General features: G+C 35.6%; 1 protein-coding gene across 1 annotated transcript; it reads right to left on the reverse strand.

Annotated features, from left to right (window-relative positions):
• Positions 1-1,802: 1,802 nt before the first annotated feature.
• Pex19 (peroxisomal biogenesis factor 19) lies at positions 1,803-23,900 on the reverse strand. The gene is made up of 9 exons (XM_089647832.1): positions 23,750-23,900; positions 21,782-21,985; positions 20,080-20,130; positions 19,711-19,814; positions 19,390-19,518; positions 11,113-11,273; positions 9,707-9,827; positions 8,125-8,263; positions 1,803-7,358 (listed from the first exon to the last, which is right to left on the reverse strand). Exons 1-8 carry the CDS (start codon positions 23,814-23,816, stop codon positions 8,153-8,155), a joined length of 948 nt encoding a protein of 315 aa, XP_089503958.1. The 5' UTR covers positions 23,817-23,900; the 3' UTR covers positions 1,803-7,358; positions 8,125-8,152.
• Positions 23,901-24,919: the final 1,019 nt, after the last annotated feature.

Raw genomic sequence — 24,919 nt, forward strand, 5'->3', positions numbered from 1 at the left:
CCTCGATCATGCACAGGGTGTATCGGCACGTACCCGACAAACTTTAACCAGCTATTCCTTAGCATATTTGGAGTAAAAAATCTTATGTGCCCTTTGCTGTCCGGTAACGTTTTTTTTTAATAAAAAAATTATTATTCATATTTTCACCACATGTCACCACTGTTTTATCCTTTGTCAAAGTTTGAAAACCCATCTGGCAATATTTTATTCGAATTCCGTTGAATAATGCACGTGTGTACCTATATTGGCGCACTTTTACAATCACAATGAAATGACACAGCACCATTCGTCTCATTTTTAACTATTATTATTTAGTGTGTGCGAAAGAGCGAAGACGCTTTTCGACATACTTGCTTATAACAGCTGTTGAACACGAAAAGCAATGCCAATGACAGTGATGTAGTGTGAAAATTTTAAATTTTTTTGTTTTTAATTGAAAAAAAAAATGCTACCGGACAGCAAAGTGCCCATAACATTTTTTACTCCAAATGTGCTAAGGAATAGCTGGTTAAAGTTTGTCGGGTTAGTGCCGATACACCCTGTATTTTGATCACGAATCATGCCCAAAAGGCAATTCTAGTATTATTCTTTATTCTATGGTCTTCCCAGATACACATTTTTTAAAGTTTGTAATAAGGTAAGATGAGTGATAAAAATATAATAAATTTTACAAAACAAAACAAATAAAGTTTATTTCACATACAAAATTTTCTTTTTTTTTATATAAAATGTGCAATATTACAATATTTTCGTAGCTAACTAAGAATTAAAATATAATATAATATTTTTCTATCAGTACTTTCAAACCAAAATACAAATAATAGATATTCATTTGAAACATAACAAAGAATACAATTAATTAAACAAATTATTTATTATATTATAATAAAGCCGTTTGGCGGCTGGATGGCATAAATTGCTACCTGGCGATAAGCCCACCTTCAAAATTAAATAATAAAAAATCAATATTTGAAATTACAATAAATAAAAAAATACTTAATTTTTTTTCTTCTGTAATAATATTTTTCAAATAAGGCGCTGTTGAGCAAGTTTAAATAATGTTACAAGTAAATCATTTTAAAGAGAGCTTGTTTGAATGCGTTCGTTTCAGAGATGTACTTTATTTCAAATAAATCCATTTCAAATGGAAATGCAAAATGGGTATTTTCCATTTTGCATTTTAAATGCTTTTCTAAAAACGATTTTGCATTTTAAATGCTTTTCTCGATGCATTTTCCATTTTAAATGGTTTTTTGCAACATTCTTCCTACTATCTCCACTCATCTTTTTTTTCATAAGCCCCAAATATCAGTCGGTCCTCAACCTCGCTATGAGAGATAATTTACATTTGTCAAGTTGTTCCCTGGTAGAAGCCCTGGCAATTGAGTGATACCATTACAAAAATTACTGATTCAAATACTGAACATGGGGCCATGACGCTGTAATATTAAATGTTAGATAGCAGTTTCTATGTTTTTACGTTGGCAACATTTGTCCCGCGCAAATTTTTTGTGGTTCATAATCCGTAGTCGTGGCATTTTTTGATTTACCATCATGTAATATGTTTGTTCTACATTGATGTCCATTATTAAATGACAAAACTGTTTAAAAATTCTATAATTATTTAAATTGTTTGACCTGAGAAACCATTTTGCATTTTCAATGCATTTTGAAAATAGGTATTTTGCATTTGAAATGCTTTTTAAAAACCATTTTGCATTTTCAAATGGAAAACTTTTGACCCATTTCCATTTTGCATTTCAAATGGTTTTAGGTACCCATTTTGCACATCTCTGGTTCGTTTATACCGATAATGGATCAAATTGGTAAAAAATAGTTTAACACCCAGTACAACACTACACAAGCAAGAATTTCTTTAAAATGATTCAACTGTATTTTACTCTCTTTGGTAATAGGTAGGTACAACTATAGAAATCAGAAAAAAAGGATATGGAATGAAAGCGTGCTGACTGTCGCAGACCTCCGACCAAACTGGACAAATATAAAAGAGGCAGAGCCAATGAAAGTTATGCATTTGGTGAGTAGGTAGAAACGCTTTTGTGTGCAGGGTTTCATGCTAATGGTTCACGACCATAGACATCCAATTTGATAGACTTGCCCTAACACGATATCTGGGTATCATTTTGACGAGCTGAAGGCAAAACCACGTGACCATATTTTTGGCACAATGAGGGTTCGAGAATGCTTTGAATAAAGTACGACATCGATCATATATTGACCGTCGAAGGGCGCATATTGAAATACCAGCAATCGGCAAAAAGCAACGCAGTACACTGTGGGACTTTTCCACGCAGCATCTGAATGTTTGTTTTTAAACGAACTGTCTGGCGTAACGATGCTGAGTAAAAAAAATTTCAGTCAGTAATTTGCGCACCATTGATAAATGACTTTGTAACAAATGAATTGAGTAATTCGTAACCACATTTTATTTTCGAGGACTAAATAGTGATATTACAATGCGTGATGCCTGTATACTGTTAGATTCATTTATTAAAAAAAAATAAGAGAAAGAGAGCCTCCCACGCTCTGGTTGCGCTTGGCTGGTGTATCAATTTGAATGTCTATGTTCACAACCCTTTTTTCTATTATGCATGGGTACAACAAAAATGACTATAATATTGGCTGTTTTCTAGAGGGACAAGAGATACACAAATTTTTATATAAAATTATGCATAGCCTGTAAGACTGTAGAACCTGCAATAATGAATTACAGAAATTTAAAAAAATATACATATTTGGTCAGTTACTTTTTTGGCCACATGCATAGACACATTTATAAATCTATAAGTGCTCTCTAACATGGTAGTAAACTTTGCAACGGTCAAAGTTTATTTTACTTTAGACTAAAATGGGAAATTATTGAGTTAAATCTGTAGCCAATTCACTAACAAAACCCAATTTTAAGTGCAGTTATTCGAGGCATAAAATTATCTACTAAAAATACAAAAGAAGTTTATTCGAGCAGCGATGGCTTCATTTATAAACTAAAGTTCATACTTGAGATTTTAACTTTACAAAGAGATTAGTTTATTCGGAACTTGAATAATATTACACATCTACATGTATACGAAATTCTTTCATAAATAATTTAAAAAACAAAACATATATCTTTTATGAGTACAGTGAAACTCTCTTAAGAAGTTTTCCAAGGGACTGGAAAAAACTTCTCAAGCGGGAAAACATTATATGTGGGTTAAATTGTGCCAATTTTTAAAATTTAATATTCAAGGGACCTAAAAACCAAACTTCTTAAGCGATAGTAACTGTATCTGGCTTTTTACAGAGTTTACATTTAACCCTTTAATAGCATTCTCAATGATATACAGTGAAACCCCTATATAAGGTTCCCACATACAAAGTTTCCATGCTTAATGAGTTCATATTATAGTACCATCCCACAATGTTTGGTATTGGTACATTGCTATTCAATCCAAGGTCTATCCCATCAAAACAGTGGTTTCAACAATTCCTCCGTCTTACCAATAAAGAAATTTCCTTACTTATTCGAATGAGAATTGAACATTATTTCGTTCCATCTAACTTTTTTTAAATTCACGTGCTAGACATCCTCAGATTGTAAAAAATTCTAAAATTGCCTCCACTCAGTTCGACTCCACTCAAATCCTCTATATAATTACGAAATTTTCCCTTTTGAATAAAATTAATACATTAATTCACCTTCCATCTCTCCATAATTTAAAATTATGGCCTAAACCTTATAAGAGAGTTTCACTGTGTTCATAAAAAAACAATAGGTATAATATGTGGTACATTGTTGGCGAGAAATATTGTTTGATAGAGAATCAAATAAAAATAAATAACTAAAACAAAATCCCTGATACACACCTAATACAGTTCATAGAATAACAGAAGAATGCATTCAGATTAAATTAATAGTTAACTTTGGATAACTCAACCTATATTCAACAGACATTTTTTACCTGCATTACAAGTTTCAATCCAGACTGTGAAACATAAAAAATGTTTAAAAAATATGTTGTATTTGAATTGCGATTTTGTTTCCTCGATTGAACAAATGAATTAATGAAGTGGAATCTTGGAAGTGGAAATTAATCAACTTCCCGACATCCGATCGAGCTGAAACTCGTCAGATAGAATAGTTGATGATACAAATGCATTCTGTAAACTTTTGTTGACACTCACGCACACACAAGCATTTCTGGATGACATTATATTTACAAAATAAAAATTTACAGCAGTTAACATACGAAATAAATGTCAGGTCTATCTAATTATAATTTGGCTTGGGTGTTAGTTGTTAACTCCAGTCCCTGGGGAGGAAGATTCAATCCTCAACCAATAAAAAAAAAAATTAAGTTTTAAAGACAATTTAAAAATTAACAGCAGTTAAGAGCCAGGAGGAATTATCTCTCGGGAGGAAAGTGCAATCCTCAGTCGAATAAAAATAAACATATTTTTAAACACATCATAGTATCATAGTAAAAAAAAATCTTTTTAAATATGTTTTCTTTGATTACAAATTCTCTTAGTATTTTTGGTGCAATGGGTATTTGTACTAGCAAAGCTAGTGCAAGCAGATTGTCTGCAACAAGCTTATCAGTACCTACTGTTCAAGTTTCTAGTGAACACTTGAAACATACTACAGGGTTTTCCAATAAGAGGTGTTATTTTGAATAGCCCGCTATTTCGGTAGATGTTACTTTTGAAGCTGTCATTTTTTGACATTTCACAAGTAGAAACTACGCTATTAATAAAAATGGAACGATACACGCTTCAACAATGCATTGAAATTATTAAAATTCACTTGAGTGAATCAAATGCAAATCATCTTGAGTGATGAGGCCCATTTCCACCTCGGTGGCTTCGTCAACAAGTAAAATTGTCGCATCTGGGGCTCGGAAAACCCAAGAGTTATTGTTGAAAAGCCTCTCTATCGTCAACGTGTGACTGTTTGCGCGGTTTATGGTCCGGCGGAGTCATTGGACCTTACTTTTTCGAAAATGAGGCTGGAGCAACAGTTACGGTGAATGGATTGCGCTATCGAGAGATGATTAATGATTTTTTTATGGCCGGAATTGGATGGTATTGATCTGGACAACGTTTACTTTCAACAAGAGGGCGCTACGTGCCACACAAGCAACGAAACCATTGATCTTTTACGATTGAATATCAAAATAACACCTCTTATTGGAAAACCCTGCATTAACATGCAATCATTCAAAAATATGACGGGTGGAAAGTGTTTCTCTTGTAGCAGCTGTGCAAACTTAGATACAAGAAATACTTTTAGATTGGTTAGCGAACGTTTCTTGTCCCAATTTGAAAAATAGAGACTGAAAACTTCGATATTGATAATTATGTCATTGAAAAATTGGAAATACGTAGATACTTAGAGCTATTTGGGATATGCCAACAACTGAAAAAGACAAATCGATATAAGTGTATTGCGGGCGTGTCTGTAAGTCCATAGGAATCTTAAATTTTACTTTTTTTACCGCATAAACCACACAACCGTCTGAAGCCAGTGAGACTATGCCATCCCTAATCGGGCTATGTTGTGAGGCTGAAGGTAGTGGGGAAGGGAAGGAGATGGGGAAGTACCTGGCTATTCAGATCTGGTCACCAAACACAGACAAAACCATTTCAAGCAATGTTTTAATTCTAAATGGTGGTCTTACACCAGGGCGATACTGAGAGTATCTTCCACTCTGGAACATGCCGCAAATATTATACATAATATTTAAATGAATGAGTTGTAAAATAAAACAAATTAATCAAATAAAATTTACTTGCTCACGTCTGGATTTGAACCCGCGACCACCTGCTTGATAGTCGACCACGGGGGCTGTCGAATTAATTAAATCAAACCCAAAAGAAAACTGATTCCAAAAACAGCTGAGAAAATATCTACATCCTAATTTGAAGGTTATTTTATTTTCTCTTTTCAGTCTCTAAGCATTATTTTCTTTCTCAAAAAGAAAGAATAATATTTCCTGGTTACGAACAGCCAACAATATTCAAATTGCCATCATTATAAGCGGAAATGTTACTTGTGCAATGATGGAGGACTTTCTATGAAGGATATTCCCTCATGGATGACAAAATAAAGTTGCATCACGAAAAATGTTAAATTTACGATAGTCGTACTAAGAAGATTCATTTGTAAAATAAAATAAATTATTTGCAATAACATTAAAACTGGGTATAAAGCATTTCTGTACAAATTTTAGTTCAGTTCTTATTCGAGTTCAAAGCAGACCCAATTAAAACACAATCATTTATACTTTGTCCAATTACATACATATCCAGTAGGCATACTCATAAATACCAGACGCGTTATCCATTTTGGATATTTCAGCAGCGTTTGGACGCTTGGTAAATGCCCGACGTTTCGAGACAATACAAGCGTTATCGAAATATCCCAAATGGATAACGCGTCAGTTATTTATGAATATGTCCAGTATAATATTAACCGCCGAAGAAATGTGTTATGGACATATCGAAACAAGATCAAATTTACCTTAATTCAGATGAAATCGGTAAAATTATGTCACCTAGGAGTCGAAATGGCTTTTGTAAATTGGCGACATCAGTTATTTTTAAAATCGGTATAGAAGACACTTCTAGGAATTTTGTATTCAGTGATATACATATAACCGTATTGGCATCTCATTACATGAGGGAGATGTTATTATGCAGTTTCAGGCAGTTGATTTTCAGTGTGATCTGCACGATTTTGAGTTCATATAAAATATTTCAGTTGTAAAGGTGTTTAACAAGAGGGCCGGATTTTTAAATTTCGTACCAATTTTTTATTACAAAACTCTAAAAATTTTGTGTGTAATCATCTGTCAACCTTGCTATTAGAAAATATGGAAAACTACACATCACTATATTTAAAATTCATTACAAAATTGGAGATAGTTTTGCTAAAAAAGTTTGAATTTTCTACTTTCGATAAAAATCCTGGTCTTGTAATTTTAAGAAATGTGGATCAGAATTGGCAGGCAAGATTGTGTAATTCGAAACCATGCATTTTTTTAAAGTCAAAAACATATTTGAGGATATGTATCGGAGATCCAAAGTGTTATCCCCACAAACGAACCACAACTATGCAATAATTTTATCTTAAATTTCATCAAAATCGTGAGAGCTTGCAAGGATGACAGTGGAAATAAAAATATTATCACTTTTCCAAAAAATAAAGAGTTAAATTGAAAAAAAAAAAACTAAATCCGGCGCTCTTATTGGGACACCCTGTACGCATTTATATTTATCACAAACAATGAACTGTGGCCTTGGCGATATGTACACAAGTCATCTTTTAGGACATCTCCGCAGTGAATATTGTCTGTCTGTAACAAAAAAAAGCAATTGATTAGGTATGCTTCGCAATGATATTGGAAAACCCTGTACATCAATCCTATGTATTTTCCAAAAGTTTTAACTTATATTCAGAGAAATGTTTTTTCTCTCTAATGTTATAAAAAAAGATAATATAATGGAGAAATAAAAAATATTCTATTACATTTTACAGCTCAATCAGCGTTTTTCAGAATAAAAATAAGTCCTTTGAGGGTTTCCTGTAAATAAATACAGTACTATGACTTGAAAATCGAAAGTATGTATGACATTTTCACGGAATTTTGATAAGCTTTTTCACAGATAAAATAAATATGTTTACAAGTGACGAAATGACAATACAAATATTTGCCCAATCAACGTTTTAATTCTATGGAACATTCTATCCATTCAAATTTGTATGGAAGGCAAGTTTTCTAATTTATTCTATAAATTATTATATTATAGAACATAATGTTGTAGTATGCCAGGAGCATTTTTTAAGGCTCAAATTCCCACAAAATCTGCGGTGAGCTACTAACAAATCCACAACGGATTCGCTGGGGTTAAATGCCAATTTTCAATTTGTTTCTGCTTTGATCAGCTGGCAAGCATAACAGACATGCCTTTACGATCGACGGTTCATCTGATTGATTTTAAAGATGGTATTTCGACAGGTATAAGAAAATGAAGTTAGTGAGATTCATTAACATGTGAAATAATAATCAGATGTACATAGTGTTCATTGTTGACGGAGAAATGATTAAATTAAATAACAACCTGAGTTTTTTAGATGAGGGCCCCCATGCTACATGGCCCTGCACTGGTTCATATCCACTGGGGGCGGCGTGGGGGCCATCATCTGTGTGGAAGGCAGCTCCCCGCTCAGCTCCTCCGGGGGCTGGCCAAGCTCTTGCATCTGTAACACAATTAGAGGTGGAAATAATTACCTTCAGCCTCGCAACACACACCATACACCCCACAGTTGGGAGCAGTTGGAACTCTTGTAAACACATTTAATAAAATACTAGTTAAAAAAATAAATACTAGTTCTGTGAACAGTAGACCTCGCGTCCTAAAAAGAATGTTTCGAATATTCTCTTATTTAATAAATTAAAAACCAAATTTCCTCTAAAATCATAAGATTTGTAAGCAGGTACTTAAATACGTACCTATCTAATTATGAGCCATATATATTTTAAGAAACATTTCTTATTTCAAATTTTCATCAGGCAGGTAGGTACATACCATAGTATTGAAAAAGTCCAAATAAACATGAAGTTTTCACATTTGAAAAAAGAACATTTAGGACGGGTTGTTTCGGAGAATTTGAACAATTCATCAAATTTCAACGTTCATTTTCAAGTTCTGTGAAAGACTTATTCAAGTTCTGTTATTATATCATTGTAGGCTAGTTGATTGACAAAACTGAAATAAAAACAGAACTTAAATAGGACTTTCACAGAACTCGCAAATTAACGTTGAAATTTGATGAATTGTTCAAATTCTCCGAAACAACCGGTCCTTACTAAACCACTGTCAAAGTTAGCCATCTTTTTTATGAGAATATCGCACACAAGAGTCCCAACTGCTCCCAAATGTCTGGAGCCAATGAGACTACGACATCCCCAATTGAGGCATATCGTGAGACTGAAGGTAGTGGGGAGGGGAAGGAGATGGGGTAGAGGAAGTACCAGGCTATTCAGATTTGATAAATAAACACGGCCAAAGCAATTTCAAGCAACGTTTCAATTCTGAATGGTAGTCGTACACCAGGGTGATACTGAGAGTATCTTCCATTCAGGAACGTGCCACAAATATACCATATATTATTTTAAATGATAATACAAATTAATCAAACTAAATTTACTTGCGCACATTGGGATTTGAACCCGCAACCTCTGACTTGTTAGTCGAGAGATATTCATCATTAGATACAGAAAGTATTGAAGATTGCATGATTTTTTTTATTCAAGATATAAAAGGTCAACTCTATTGATTTTGGATGTGATATAAACACGCTTACACAAAATTTGCATAAATTATTTTTTTATTAACTTGTTTCATTGAGCAACACTCACAGGCAACATTAAAAATATATATTTACAAGGCAGACTGTTACAAGCAAACAAATTATTTGCGAATAGAAAATAATAGATTCAAAGAAGAGTGTGTATGAGATAATGAAGGAAAGTAATGAAGCGAGGAATGTGAGGTTTGAGCCAAGACAAAGTTGTGTGTCAACAAATAGTCCAACCTCTCCATCTACCTGTGGTTAGTTAGTTTCAAATATTCAACACATTTCTTCAAGAGTGCACAATCTTGTTACATAATAAAAATATTTAAAAAATTAATATCTTACCTGCTGCATTAGTGCGAGGACAGTATCAAATCTTGCTTTTTTTACTTCTTCGGAATCTGTTTCAGTCTCGGCCTCTAGTTCAGTGCACACCTTGTTCATTAGCTCATTCTGCTTTACGTATCTGCAAAACAAAACAGAATTCAATACATTATACATTGAAATTTCATGATGTCAACAGAGCAAAGAATATCAATTTGGGAGGCGGGTACGGGTACCTCAGCCCCGGGACACATTCATTGGGTACTCGACACCTTTGCCATAGGTCTCCCCAAGTGAGGTTTGTCAACGTCTTCACCTGTTACATGGCGGGGAGGATCGGGAGAGGCCGGTTGAGGAAAACCTTTTGATCTCCCCTCATACCTTTTTTCTTCTCAGAACATCCTTCCTTTACTTAGAAAGACCCTCCACGGAGCATCTGAAGGAAATTAATTTCCTCAGGGTCTCTCCCTTGTAGAGTTAATGTAAAAAAACAAATCAAGAGTAGCAAATAGAATCTTGTTCCGTTAGGAGACAAAAAGTTTCTGGGTTTTTTTTCTAGGTATTTGACCGTACGAGAGCATATGCCTAAGCTGCTGAGCAAAATTGGAAAGTGCAATCCATAGATAATATAAATAGAGAGATAATAGAAACATAGGTAGCTAATGCGTGGAAGGGTGCCGAGCTACAACCAAACAGCACGGGATATCAAAGCGGCGGAGACAATGAAAGTCATGCGTTTGGTGTGCAGGTAGAAACAAGAGGCGGGGCACAGCTGTGCGTAGATGCGATTTGCAGTTGTATGTGTGAACAATGTTGGCGACACGCATTGTGCCTGGTTTCACACTAATAATGGCTCATGGTCCATATAAGTTTACAATAATTGCTTTGCAAAAAAAAAAATTGGTTATAAACCACAAATCTAATTTTTTAGATATTTCATTCAATAGCACCATTCCTCTTGTCATGCTAAGCTGTACTAGAACATCTGTTCTGCTGTGTGGTATCTATAATAAGTTTTGGTGACAATTAGGGCTGAAGTTTTCAGGAACTTTTGAGCCATAGCATTCCATGAGGAATGGGCCATCAATATACATAGCTATGCACTATGTATTTTAAGTAAGTATTGCATAATGTCTTGTGTCTAGGCTAAATCTTATTTTTTTCTGGATTCGTTCCAGCATATTTATGTATTTAGTTCGGTGTGGAGTCCATACACCACTAGCGTACTCCAGCTTGCTTCTTATAATGCCATTGAACATGGCTATCATTGCATCTTGATCATTAAACTGTTTAGATGTTAGTGTAGTTGTTTGTATGTTAAGTTTCTTCACCCTTCTTCAATATTCTGTTGAAAAAAGTTATACAATATTGTTTTGTCATGGAGCCATAACAATGCACATAGGATTTTAGCCAAAACGCTTCCTCACCTATCATAGTCCTCTGCACTGACTTTGTCCTTATTTTCCTTCAGCCAGGTGGGGTATTTGTCCACAATATCCTTCAGGGAGGGGTAGAGCACCTCCTTGGATAGGAGGGATTGCATCATCCCTTGCATAAAGGGGAGGAACATGTTGCCTGAAGGGTCTTCCTGGAAAAACAAAAGCAAAAAATCTGTTAAATTTTTACTAGGCATCAGAAATTTTCTTGTATATACAAAGTAAGGTTACAGAGGGCGCCGAAAGTGACCCCACAACAACGGTAAACTGATTAAACCTCTCAAAATGCATCTTTATTAAAACATATTTTTCGATGCTATCTTGAGCTGATGATAGATAGCTAACCAAAGATAAAAGATTTTTAATACACCATGTGACAAAGCATTCTACTATAGTTGTGCATAAATACATAACGTCAAAATCATTGCAATAAATATTTAATGACCTAATATGTATATCAAACAAAGCATTATGTAATTGCTTTCCATTTTCCAATAAACTTAACATTTATGTAGAGATGTTGCTACATAGTTCACGGTCGATATAACACAATGGTGTCATATTTTCTAAAGTCAACAGATTCGTATTGGTTTACCGATTTAATTTTAACCTACACGCCGCTACGCGCACATATATATGCCCGAATAAAACGCATCACCAGGGCTGCGCGCATATTCGACTTTAGCGCCTGCATACTGCGTAAATAAGTGAAGAATTTAGCACTGAAGTGAACCAAAAAACAGTTTCAACCTTCATCTTACTGACATCCGGCATCCGCAATTTTTTCATTTGTTTACACATAACACTTCGAAGATGATGACGGTGTAGCAATATTTATTTATTTATTTATACAGGGTGTATCGGCACGTACCCGACAAGCTTTAACCAGCTATTCCTTAGCATATTTGGAGTAAAAAATCTTATGTGCACTTTGCTGTCCGGTAACGTTTTTTTTTAATAAAAAATTTTATTATTCATATTTTCACCACATGTCACCACTGTTTTATCCTTTGTCAAAGTTTGAAAACCCATCTGACAATATTTTATTCGAATTCCATTGAATAATGCACGTGTGTACCTATATTGGCGCACTTTTAAAATCACAACGAAATGGCACGGCACCATTCGTCTCATTTTTAACTATTATTATTTAGTGTGTGCGAAAGAGCGAAGACGCTTTTCGACATACTTGCTTATAACAGCTGTTGAACACGAAAAACAAAGCCAATGACAGTGATGTAGTGTGGAAATTTTTAATTTTTTTGTTTTTAATTGAAAAAAAATGCTACCGGTAGCAAAGTGCCCATAACATTTTTTACTCCAAATGTGCTAAGGAATAGCTGGTTAAAGTTTGTCGGGTTAGTGCCGATACACCCTGTATATAATTTGTACATTTATTTATAACAATTACAGGTAATATAGCCTAAGACGTTATAATTGTACCATTTATGCAGTGTACATGCAATGCCAAAAATCTCGCAAATGCGCTATAGGACACAAAAAATAAATCTATTTTTTTATCTACCGCATTCAAAAAGCACGTAGCTCTCCCCACAGGTGAGTTCATAAATAAATTAGTGCGGCTTGCTCTACTATATAGAAGATTGTGATGACGATAATATGGTAGTGTGTGTGAGGTGATAATTTTTTGTTATGCCTCAATGTTTACAATATTATTCTGGTTTATTATTGTTTATTTATGTGCTTAAGAAAAGAAATTCATTAAACTGTCAAGAAATAAGGGAGTTATAGCTGTTTAACCTTTTGAACGCGTTACTTTGCTCCGTTTTATCTATACCGGTACGCGGTACATATTTTTAAATACCTATGCACGCAATTAAATGTCAAATTATAGCATTCTGGCATGATTTATTGGACTATACAGGGTGTATCGGCACTAACCCGACAAACTTTAACCAGCTATTCCTTAGCACATTTGGAGTAAAAAATGTTATGTACACTTTGCTGTCCGGTAACATTTTTTTTCTTTTAAAAACAAAAAATAAATAAAATTTCCACACTCCGCTACTGCCCACAGTATAGGGGTAAAATAATTGGCAACGCCGCGCTACTGTCATCTCTTTCACACATATTCTGTCTCAAGTCCCGTGTGGTTCCCGCCACCCCGTCTCGTATCAGTGGTCAGTGCTGTTTTGGGAGTTCGCATGTCATCAAGTTTCTAGTTTCGTTTTTGTTTTGTTATCTAAGTTTTTACTGTTGAAATATGCCCCTCAATTATCCACCTGCCGAGCAAGCAGATATTGTTTTTGTTTATGGATTTTGCAATGGAAATTCACGAGCAGCCGTAAGGGAGTATCGCATGAGGTTTCCTGGAAGACGCGTCCCACACCATGCTACCTTTGTCCAGGTTTGTACCCTATCAATTGTTTATTGAAACTATTTACATTCATTGATAATGCCAAAAAGCGCTTTTGAAATTTAAACTGGGAACATTAAAAACATAACAAGGGGCCACCAACTTTAAAAATGTAAATTGTACTTTAGGTGATTTGTGTTCAGTGGTCACTAAACGGCGTTTTAAAAAGTTAATTAATTTTAATCTCTAATAAATGCATCATTCACTGCAATTGAATTCACTCCCTTTCTCACCATGGGATTACTTAAATTACTTGAATTCAATTTCACCCCTGTGAATCCAAGATATCAACCGTACCTAGTTAAGAAAATTATAATTTAAAACACTTTGTTATACATTTTACTATAAAAAAATGAAATAAATGAAGAGAAAACGTAAGTTTTCTGATATGTGCCTAAAATAAGTGTTCTTTAAAAATAAAATGAGTGAAAAAGCCCGCGATTGTTTATTTGACATTATTACTGAGCTGAATAATAAAAGCAGTTGTTATTTGTTGTTTTGTTTCAGATGTATCAACAATTGCGTGACTGTGGCATCGGACGGATTGAAGGCGCCGGCGGAGGACACAACATCGTTCCTGTGGCAGTTGAGGAGAGAATCCTGAACTTAATTACCGAAGACCCCACGCTGTCCGTGCGTCGGGTCGCTCTGATGATAGGACACAGGGAACACATGGCGGTATGGAGAGTTCTGAAGAAGCACGGGCTCAAACCTTTTCACTATAGGCGCTGCCAAGGCCTCATGGAGAATGACCACTTTTCCAGAGTCGTGTACTGCAGAAGAATGCTGCATAATGTCATAAGAGATGCAGACTTCATGAAAAACATATTGTTTACCGACGAAGCACAGTTCACTAAAACAGGAGTGCTAAATGTGCACAACTTGCACCATTGGGCTGAACAAAACCCCAAGCTTGTTCGGGAGTCGTCGAGCCAGGACAGATTTTCCATCAACATGTGGGCAGGAATCCTGGGAAATCAAATACTCGGTCCAATCGAGTTGCCTCCCAGACTAAATGGACCGATGTATTTGGAGTTCTTACAAGTGCAACTGGGCGAGATTCTGGAAGATGTGAACCTCGAATTACTACGGAGAATGTGGTTCCAGCACGATGGAGCCCCACCACACTATTCGATTGCCGTGCGGAACTACTTGGATGTCGAGTTTCCTGGTCGTTGGATAGGCCGTGGAAGTCCGGCCATTGCTTGGCCACCAAGATCACCCGACCTGACCCCCCTGGATTACTACCTGTGGGGGGCTCTCAAGGAAAAAGTGTATGCTAAGCCAATAGCCTCAAGAGAGCAACTGCTCGAACGAGTGATGGAAGCCGCTGCAGAAATTAAAGCAAATCCTGCAAACTTAAATAATCAAAATATAACAAGACTACACGCTTGCATCGAAAATAATGGTAGTCACTTCGAACAAATGCTCCAATAAAAAAATTAACATAAACTACATGTCCGCATTTTCATTTATTATTTATTGGTAAAATTCTCACAATGTCATTCATTTACACATCAATATTACCTACATATCAATATTTAATAAAATCTGTAGAAGAGTATGCCCGTCGGCATTCAACAAGTTTTTCGACAAGTGTGTCGAAAAGCGTCTTCTCTCTTTCCTACACACTAAATATTAATGGTTAAAAATGAGACGACTGATGCTTGTAAGCGCGCCAATACGTAAAAACAACGAAACTCGAATAAGAATTGCCAGGTGGGTTTTTTAATCGCTTTAATCTGACTTTAAACAATAATTAAACACGTAAAAATTATTTAATATAATATTACAGTACAGTACTTTGAACCTTCGCAATAAATTTATTTGATTTTAAGTTTAGTTTGTAGAACTCCATTTCAATTTAGAGATTTTTTTTATTTTAACAGTCTTATTAAAAAATTTATAAAAACAGTGTGTTTATAAACAAGTTCTGCTAGTTGTAATTATTATTACGCGTGACAGCTGTTTCACCTTCTGACGGCATTATCAAACTTTGGTAAAGCCACTTACAGACGACGTAAGTGATAACTTTCTTTTTTTATTATTCTGGCTTTATTGATTTCCGAGTAAATTGTCGTAAATTATTATTTGCTAATCCCAATATTATTTGCTAATGCTAATAATTAAGTGAAATTTTAAACAATGCAATAATAGGATTATTGCATTGTTAATTTCACTTAATGTCGTTGGTATTTCCAACTGATGACTCAGGGGTTTATTTCCCTGAATAATTAAGTATTTTGGGGTCTAATTATTATGCATTTCATTACATCCGATAATTTAAACAATTTTTATGTTGAATTGGGGTAAGTTTTATGGCTAAGGGAAGGAGTGGAAGGTGAGGAAGTACCTGGATATTCAGATCTGGTCACCAAATACGGCTAGTCATTTCAAGCAACGTTTAAATTCTAAACCTGGATATTCAGATCTGGTCACCAAATACGGCTAGTCATTTCAAGCAACGTTTAAATTCTGAACCTGGATATTCAGATCTGGTCACCAAATACGGCTAGTCATTTCAAGTAACGTTTAAATTCTAAACCTGGATATTCAGATCTGGTCACCAAATACGGCTAGTCATTTCAAGCAACGTTTAAATTCTGAACCTGGATATTCAGATCTGGTCACCAAATACGGCTAGTCATTTCAAGCAACGTTTAAATTCTAAACCTGGATATTCAGATCTGGTCACCAAATACGGCTAGTCATTTCAAGCAACGTTTAAATTCTGAACCTGGATATTCAGATCTGGTCACCAAATACGGCTAGTCATTTCAAGCAACGTTTAAATTCTAAACCTGGATATTCAGATCTGGTCACCAAATACGGCTAGTCATTTCAAGCAACGTTTAAATTCTGAACCTGGATATTCAGATCTGGTCACCAAATACGGCTAGTCATTTCAAGCAACGTTTAAATTCTGAATTAATTAATCAATTACGAAAAAGCGTGGGGTTAAGAATATTTTTTTTAAATTATAGTTGTAATTTATTGTCGATTTTTTAAAAAAATTGCGATATTTTAAATAAAATTTAATAATTATTGTTTAAATAAATTAGCAATCTGGCAGCATTCATTTGCAGGTGGTCAATCCAATGCAGTCATGACGTTTGTGTGAGTGCTTTCCTTTGTCTCAGTGTGTTGCGCAGCAGTTTTATATGAACCGTTTTTTGATTCATCGGGATTGTTTTTAAAACTATACATTCTTTGTACCTTCAAATTAGTGGAAATAAACTTAAGTGTGTCAAGCTGCTCGTTATATTCCGGTAATTCTGGAAGGCTTTTAACATAAGCAATAATATTCATAAATCACATTCCGCGAAGTTGTAAATAACTAAATTTATTAAAAAATATACGTTGTAGGATAGCCTAGCAAGTAACATTTTGACAGAGCACTTACGGTGATTTAAAAAACAACGGCGCTGTTCAAATAATCCAATTATTATTATTGATAAGTACCTAAGTGAGGAAAATTGTTTTTAAAAGTGCTCAGAATTATTGGACTTCGATTATAAATTCAGGAAATCTACTAATTAGTTTCTTAGTTTCAAAATTAGACTATTTAATACGTGAAACGCGTAAGAGGTGAAACCAAAGCATTCCAGAGGTGAAACAATTTAGATACAAAAATAAAACTGATGTGTACAATACAAGAAGACAATCAGTGATTCGCATACGAAAAATGTGAATACATAATCATTATTGTTAAATAAAATATTTCTTTTCTGGTACTGGATTATGTAATACGGGCTTCGTTCGCAGCAACACGCGAGAGTTGCGATGTTGCTTTCAAATTTTGACAAAGGATAAAACAGTGGTGACATGTGGTGAAAATATGTTTAATTAATTTTTTATTAAAAAAAAACGTTACCGGACAGCAAAGTGCACATAACATTTTTTACTCCAAATGTGCTAAGGAATAGCTGGTTAAAGTTTGTCGGGTTAGTGCCGATACACCCTGTATAGACAGAACAGATTATTCTCCACATTATGAAAACAAATCCTCGTGTGTCAACACTCTTAGATGTTTATAAAAACAAAAACATAAAATTTCATACAAAGACGTACCGTATCTTTTGAATGTGGTCCCGCTACTCACTCGGCGTGTGTGTACTTAGGCCACTGCGTTGATAGACACAAGTGGGACACCATTATCACTTATCATTTTTTGCTATGTAAACTTTTTCTAAAACTGGACACCTAAATTTTATGTCACTTAATATAATAAAAAAATTGAACTAACGCCATCCGTTGACAAAATTGTAAACTATGGCACTCGAAGGCGCAAAGAGGCTCACTTGATTATCAATGTTTTTTAATGAAATACAATTTTATTTTCGAGAAATTCTTGTAGATGTCAGCATCGTGATAGTTCTACGAATGTTCAAGCGAGCGGGAAATAAATTTATGTCGAAAGACTGCTGGAATATCGGAATTCAAAGTTTCCGTATCAACTGTTGATACAGCCGCGTGTGAGTATGGACTTTTTGCCGTAACAACAGTTGATACGGCCGCGTGCAAAGAGTTAAAAACAATAGTTATGAATTTCAGAAAGAGTGCCGCATTATGTACATCAAGAATGCAGTGAAAAGGTTAAGAACCTATCCATAAAATAGCAGCACAATTTGTTTCAAATAATACTAAATGAATTCTTTAGTTAATATTGTATATCACACTAGTGGGCCCGCAATGCTTCGCTATTGCGTCTTTCTAAGGCGTCTCCAACTTCTTCCACCATTCACTACTGTATACCACAGTGTTACTGTCAAAAAAGTACATTACATCGAGTTTAATTCGATTATGTTGCCTGTTGTATGCTGATGATGCGGTGCTGATTGCTAATAGTATAGATGATCTACAGTCTCTCGTGTCTAGGATGAACGAAGAATGCATGAAGAATGAGTTAATGATGAATGTAAGTAACTCTAAAGTAATGGTGTTTGAAAGAGAGAGTACGAAAACAGTGTGCAATATAATTGTGAATGAGGAATACTTGGAGCAGGTGGATGAGTTTGTGTATTTAGGAAGTATGTTTACGAGAGATGGGAAGGCTGACAGAGATATTGAAAGAAGGGTAAATGCAGGTAATTCCGTTAATGGAGGACTGAACGCCGTTGGCGCTAACAAATAATTGTCCAAAGAAGCGAAGTTAGCAGTCCACAACGGAGTGCTGGTACCTACCCTGATGTATGGAAGTGAGGCATGGAACTGGCAAAGAAAGGATGAAAGTAGATTGAATGCTGTTGAAATGAGATCCCTGAGGCGTATGTGTGGTAAAACCATGTTTGATCGTGTGAGGAATGTGGAGATCCGCAAAGAGTGCAAGGCTGATGTAAGCGTAATGAGTAAGATTAAGAAAGGGACGCTTAGATGGTTTGGGCATGTAGAGCGAATAAGCTAGGAATAAGATAGGAGTGTAAGGAGGATATATGATGCAAATGCGAATGGTAGCAGAAGTCGGGGACGCCCGAGGAAGACATGGCACGATCAAGTGAATCAGATACTCGAGTCGGGCCATGTCAAGAGTCAGAATAATAGAAGAGTATGTATGAATGTGAATGAGGCAAGAAGTGTGTGCCAAGACCGAGTTGTTTGGCGGTCCGTCCTCTCTGCCTACCCCTGCGGAGAAACGGCGTGATGGTTAGTTAATTAGTATCTCATTCCCCTGAAAAGATATGGCGTTAAGTATTCCTCGGGCGTCCCCGACTTCTTCTATCATTCAAACCACTATCTAAACACTCCTGGCACTAAAAAGAACAAACTTTGAAATTTTCAGCGATATCAGTCGACTAATTTTCGAGTTATGCATGCACAAACATCTGCAGGCTGAATTTTTATATATTAAGATTAAGATAGTTAATAATTATTATCTAAAGAAACATCCTTACCTGTTCTCCACCGCCCATATTCATTCCTGCAAACATATTCTTCAGGGCTTCTTCATTGAAAGGAGTTTGCTGGAGGCTGTCTGCGTTTGTGTTCATACTTTCTAGTGCTTGGGAAATTGCTGCGCTAACCTGAAATGTAACAAGACATTCTTAGACAGAGGAAGGGTGACGGTCGGTGATGAAGAGATCAATGAAGCTATTTCTTCAGAGCACTACCAAATGAAATACACGACATTGTCACCAGACGTTTATGTATGTAAAGATCAATCATTCATATAAGGAAATCAGTTAGATAATGGATTGTTTGTTTGGTATACTCACATCATTAAATGGGGTTGGTTTTTCTTCCGATTCCAGTTGAGGGTCCTCATTTGCTTCACCTTCTCCTGCCTGTCCAGCAGGCTTCATGACTTGAGCTGCGGCTTCTGTAATAATCGTTATTTTATTTGGATTTCAAGCTATGAGACTTGTTTTCTCAAACAACAATTTAGGAAACATCTCTATTATATTAAAATAAAGTCGCAATCCATGTCTGTCTATTTGTGCGCTTAGTTATTCTAAACTACGCAACGGATTTCGAGGGTTTTCACTATCATTTAGAGAATTTCTTCCGGCAGGTTTATATATACATATATTTATAGAAAGTAGAGCATTTTTTTATACAAAAGTAAAATAAAGTCAATTCCATACCTGCCATCATTTGAAACGTGGCTGCTATCTGATCCTGGCTGATTGATTCCTCTGCAAAAGAAAAAGACATTAAGTTATCACAAATCTTTAAAAATATAAAATCAAAAACAAGTAGACAGATAATATTGCACATAAAAACTGTTCCTACAGTTATTATGAAAATGATTGGACCAATCTACGGTGGAAAAGGTTGGCCAACTTTTTCTTCTTCATGAGCCTTCTGGCGGTCCAGCTTTACCTCCAGTTCTGTTGATTGTTCATTGTTCTTAACCATCCGAAGCAGGCACTTTTTCAGGGTTTCAGCCCATCTCATCTTTGGGAGATTATGTTTATCTTTACCAACTAAGGGTGATTTCCAATGATATTATAATTCCAACAGTCAAACGGTTACAAGCTTTACATTGTCTATATACATATATTTACAAATGAATGTTTCCTTGTTTTTCGCACATATTCTTATACCATTCATCCGATTTCGCTGAAAACTTCTAAGTTTGTTCTTATTAGTGCCAGGAATGTTTAGAGAGTGGCTTGAATGGTATAAGAAGTCGGGGACGCTCGAGAAAGACTTAACGCATTATCTCTGCACTGGAATGAGATACGGAGTCGAATTAAAGCCGACATAATGAAGTTTTTTAACAGTAACAATGTGGATTTCACTATACCACATGAAGTGGGTGGTAGAAAAATTCAGGGATGCCCGAAGAAAACAAGTAATTATTTGTGATAAAATGAGACATAAGTCAGAGGTGTAAGGAGAATGTATGACTTGGAAGTGAATGGTTGAAGAGGTCAAGGAGGTCCGAGGAAGACATGGCACGATCAAGTGAAACAAATACTTATTACAATACAATACATAATATTATATCCACCTTAAAAATGCACCCAATTGTGAGATACTCCAGAATTCACAACCTCAAAACTTTACCCTAAACCATTTATAAGTCCCCGAGCAATGGCGAATACACGTCAGCTAGTAATGAAATAAACACTGAAAAGATAAACCGATAGAAGCGTGTTATGGGCATGTTTGAGAAGCCTGAATTTAGTTCAATTTTACCTTACTTTGGATCTAAAATATAAATTCTCTGTTGAACAGATAATCAAATTCACTGGCTTGTCTCGTGCCTGGCGACAACAGTTTTCTATTCAGTATAGATCACACACTAAAAGATTTTCTGTTCAGCGGAAATGAATAATAATATCAACTGTACTTTTCCCACTAATCTTCTAATAAACAAAGGAGAGTGTCTCGTGCATTTGTGGCAGGCGGGCGGCTGCATGGGGGACACCGGGCAGGCGGCGTGGATTTTTTAAAATACAAACCTACAGTTTTATTCCCATATTGATGAAATTTTGCAGAATTGACTGTCAAAATAAGAGGAAAGTCACTGTCTATTGTAACGTGAAATTTATAAAAACTCTGCGTGAAGCACGAGCAATGCAGAGGAATTCGGCTAATCTTCTAATAAATGAAATACAAAATCACGCAATGTTACAGCGGCTTGAAGAAATAAAACGGTCAATATGCCAGAGGCCGGAGGGGTTAAACTATTTAATAAAAGTGTGTTTATCTGAAGCAACCTAACAGGTAAGTATTTTTTGGATCTATTTCTAAATATTTGTAATTAGATAAAGCCAAGGAAAATTTTCGCAAAAAGGACTCTATAAAAATCATCCAATTATTTGTATTAATCATTACCCGAGCATCCCTTCATGGAGCTGAGCAACGAGGCCATGTTGCTCTCAAAGGTGGCGGCCGCCTGCTGCAGGAACTCTTCGCTCCACACGTTCTCTGAGGGGTTCCAGTCCACCCCGTCCAACGCCAAGTTGGGGTCCACGGGGCTGCCGCCAATGCTCTCCTTCCTGGCTCCGTTGGCTGGGGGGGCCATGTCCTCCAGGGCACCTGCTCACAGAAAGACAATGATTAGTGTTAAATCGTTCAATAATAAATCACAACAACCGAATGTGTATCTCATCCGATACAAGCACTTGTGATATAAAGCTGCTGTTCTGCTGGCCCCACTCCTCATAGAAAAGTTACAGATGAGGGGGTTTGGTCGTGTACTCAGAATTCCAGAAGACTGACTCCCTCATAAAATACACAGCAAATACTGGCAGCCATTGCTGTTATGCCGTATTGCACTTTCTCCTTCTTTAGCTAACGCTTCAGAAAACATTACAGTGTCCATCATCAGGGCAGACGTAATAGACATAACTGTAAAGCTGTCAGAAATGTTGCCTTAACATCAATCACGATAATACTTCTGGCCGTGAAAATTTCAAAGCACATCTCGTATAGCATCATTTATAAAATTGTACATACATTAGTCTCACACGTCTTGAATGAAAACGAAAAAGACAAGATACTAGAGTGATGAGGTTATATGCGACCTCCCTCTGGGCGGACTATTATATTTGTAATTCTGTATTGTAGTCTTATTGGAATAAATGGCAGTTCAATCTAAGAATTTGAACCCTTTTTTACATATTTTTAGGTTATTATCCCATGTTGCGCTTCCTTCTTCTTCAGCCAACGTTTCGGACAGCGTTACAGTTTCCATCATCAGGGCATCTTCCCTTCATCATCAGGACAACCCAATGGATGGATAACTTAAAAATCAATGATTGACTTAACGCTAACCGACATGATGTCGGTCCTGATTTCGGAGTTAGGGCCGATTTGTCTACTCATGCTGTGAGTAGACAAATCAAGGAAGCAATCTAGGGTGCCCCCACCCCGATATTGCCTCCGATTGCAGGGAGGAGTGCAAGGCTTTATAGACAACAAGGAATTTAACCTGCAACAACAATCCTAACTGGAATATGATGATAACTTCATTGCATAGTAGAATCACCTCAATATGTATGTTCAATTCTAAGATGCATTATTTTAAAATATTATTGTAGAGTACAAAGTCAAGTCATCTGGTGCAAGGTCTTTAAGCAGACTAAAACAGTGGTTCATGGACAACTTGGTGGCAGGACCTGGAAATGCTGGGAAAACGGTAATGATAGAAATAAAAACAATGATCATTGACATCAGAGTTTACACAAAAAATATAATGAAAGTTGTATTATAAATTTCAACAAATGATCTACCGGTATAACATAGTGCAGGACGAGTTATTTGGGACTCTTCTACGTTTTATTTATTGGTGATGTTTACCAGAATAAATTAATATTATAAAAACATAATTATCGTTTTAGTTATCATGGAGTTTTTACATGGCTGTCATTGGAATTAATTTGTTCAATATGAGCATAATATAATAGTTATTGGAGGAAATTTATTAATCTCCTCCAATAATTTTAAAAATATCAGAAATACCATTTGAATAAAAGATTAAGCCACATATTCCTGTATTACATTACATTACGCAGCAGAATGTCTAAATTCTGCGTTGCAACATCAGAGAATAGCAGATTTGACGTAACTCATAAATATTAAATAAAAACTAATGGCATTATATGTCCTACAGCTAAAACCGTAGGAGAAATTTCAATCTTTGGCCTTGCTGAAAACCACGGACCAAAGTTCAAGTGCCGGCAATTAAAATAGGTTTTCGAGAGGGAAATAATTTAACAATTCGTAGTTCTTCAGCATTGAGGTTATATTAATAATCATTGCATAATAACTGTAAAACTATAAAGAAAATTTCTGACTTACTCTCCAGCAAATCGTCCAATTCCTTGTCGGCCGGCGGCGCGGAAACCTTTTCTTTATTTTCTGACATTTTAAGAGAAAAATAAGACAAATGAATAGTCAAAACACAGTCAAATTACTGTCGATCTCCGCCACTCCAAACTCCAACCGGAATGTTGCTATCGCAGAAACTACCACAGATAAAACATATTTGTAGATGTGAAATGTTAACAAATAACATGAAGTTTTAGACATGACTGGTGTGGGCATAATCGAAACCATGATATTTATTTTCGACTTCGAAATAATTTTTAAATATAATATAGCCCGTCGTCCCACTAATTCAAAATCGACAAAATCGGAGACCCCGCGCAGAAAAATCCCACAATGGCTACTAGTGAGCTTTACTTTTCCGCGTACGGTCTCCTTGGACGGAGCTATTCGAGAACAATTTTAAGCCGCGGGATGGTGGGGAAAATGTATGAAAAATGCCAAGACATGCTAAATCTTTTTAATTACATATTCCATTCCCTGTCTCTTCAAATAACCAAAAATCGTAAGCCATTATTACTACACAACACAACATTGTTACAACACAAAATAAAAATTATCTTAGTTCATTATGCACCATTTTGCATCATAGACCTAAAAGTCCTGGACAGAGCGTTAAAGCGATTTCGTATGAATGGCATTGAAGCCAAATTTAGACTGAGGAAATTGCCTGGCACCCATCTTGTATGATGACACTTTTGAATAATTTATATGCAAAGTGGTGCATAATGAACTATTACAATTTCATGTGTGCGTTGTTAATGCATTTATATCGGCTTATTATTTTCTGGGTATTTGATGAGACAATGAATGGGATATATCATTAAAAAAATTTAAGTACGTTTTGGCATTTTTCATACATCTTATCCCTTACCCCGCGTCTTTATATTGTTCTCGAATAGCTACGTCTAGGAATTCTTAGGTTCATGCTTCGCATACAAATCATTTCAAAAGTTTGTCATACAACACGGCTGCCAGGTAATTTCCCCTCACCCTAGATTTGACTTCAGGACTTTTTAGGTCCATATAAAAACAATGACATATTTAAGCGCCCTTGAGGCAATTTTCTCACAAAAACGGTGCTACAAGAATGATTCGATAATTATTAGATATTATCATCATTATAGCTACTTATTTTTAATC

This window comes from Hesperophylax consimilis, chromosome 27 (assembly GCF_061612785.1).
Source record: "Hesperophylax consimilis isolate HC1 chromosome 27, BYU_Hcon_1.0, whole genome shotgun sequence".
In the NCBI taxonomy this organism is placed as follows: domain Eukaryota; kingdom Metazoa; phylum Arthropoda; class Insecta; order Trichoptera; family Limnephilidae; genus Hesperophylax; species Hesperophylax consimilis.

Excerpts from the sequence above, each read along its gene's own strand:
- Pex19 (XM_089647832.1), bottom strand. The coding sequence starts at position 23,816 with ATGTCAGAAAATAAAGAAAAGGTTTCCGCGCCGCCGGCCGACAAGGAA. Across the intron at positions 19,815-20,079 it reads CACGTTTCAAATGATGGCAG|AAGCCGCAGCTCAAGTCATG; the intron begins GTATGGAATTGA and ends CGATTATTACAG. Across the intron at positions 11,274-19,389 it reads ATATGGGCGGTGGAGAACAG|GAAGACCCTTCAGGCAACAT; the intron begins GTAAGGATGTTT and ends TTGTTTTTCCAG.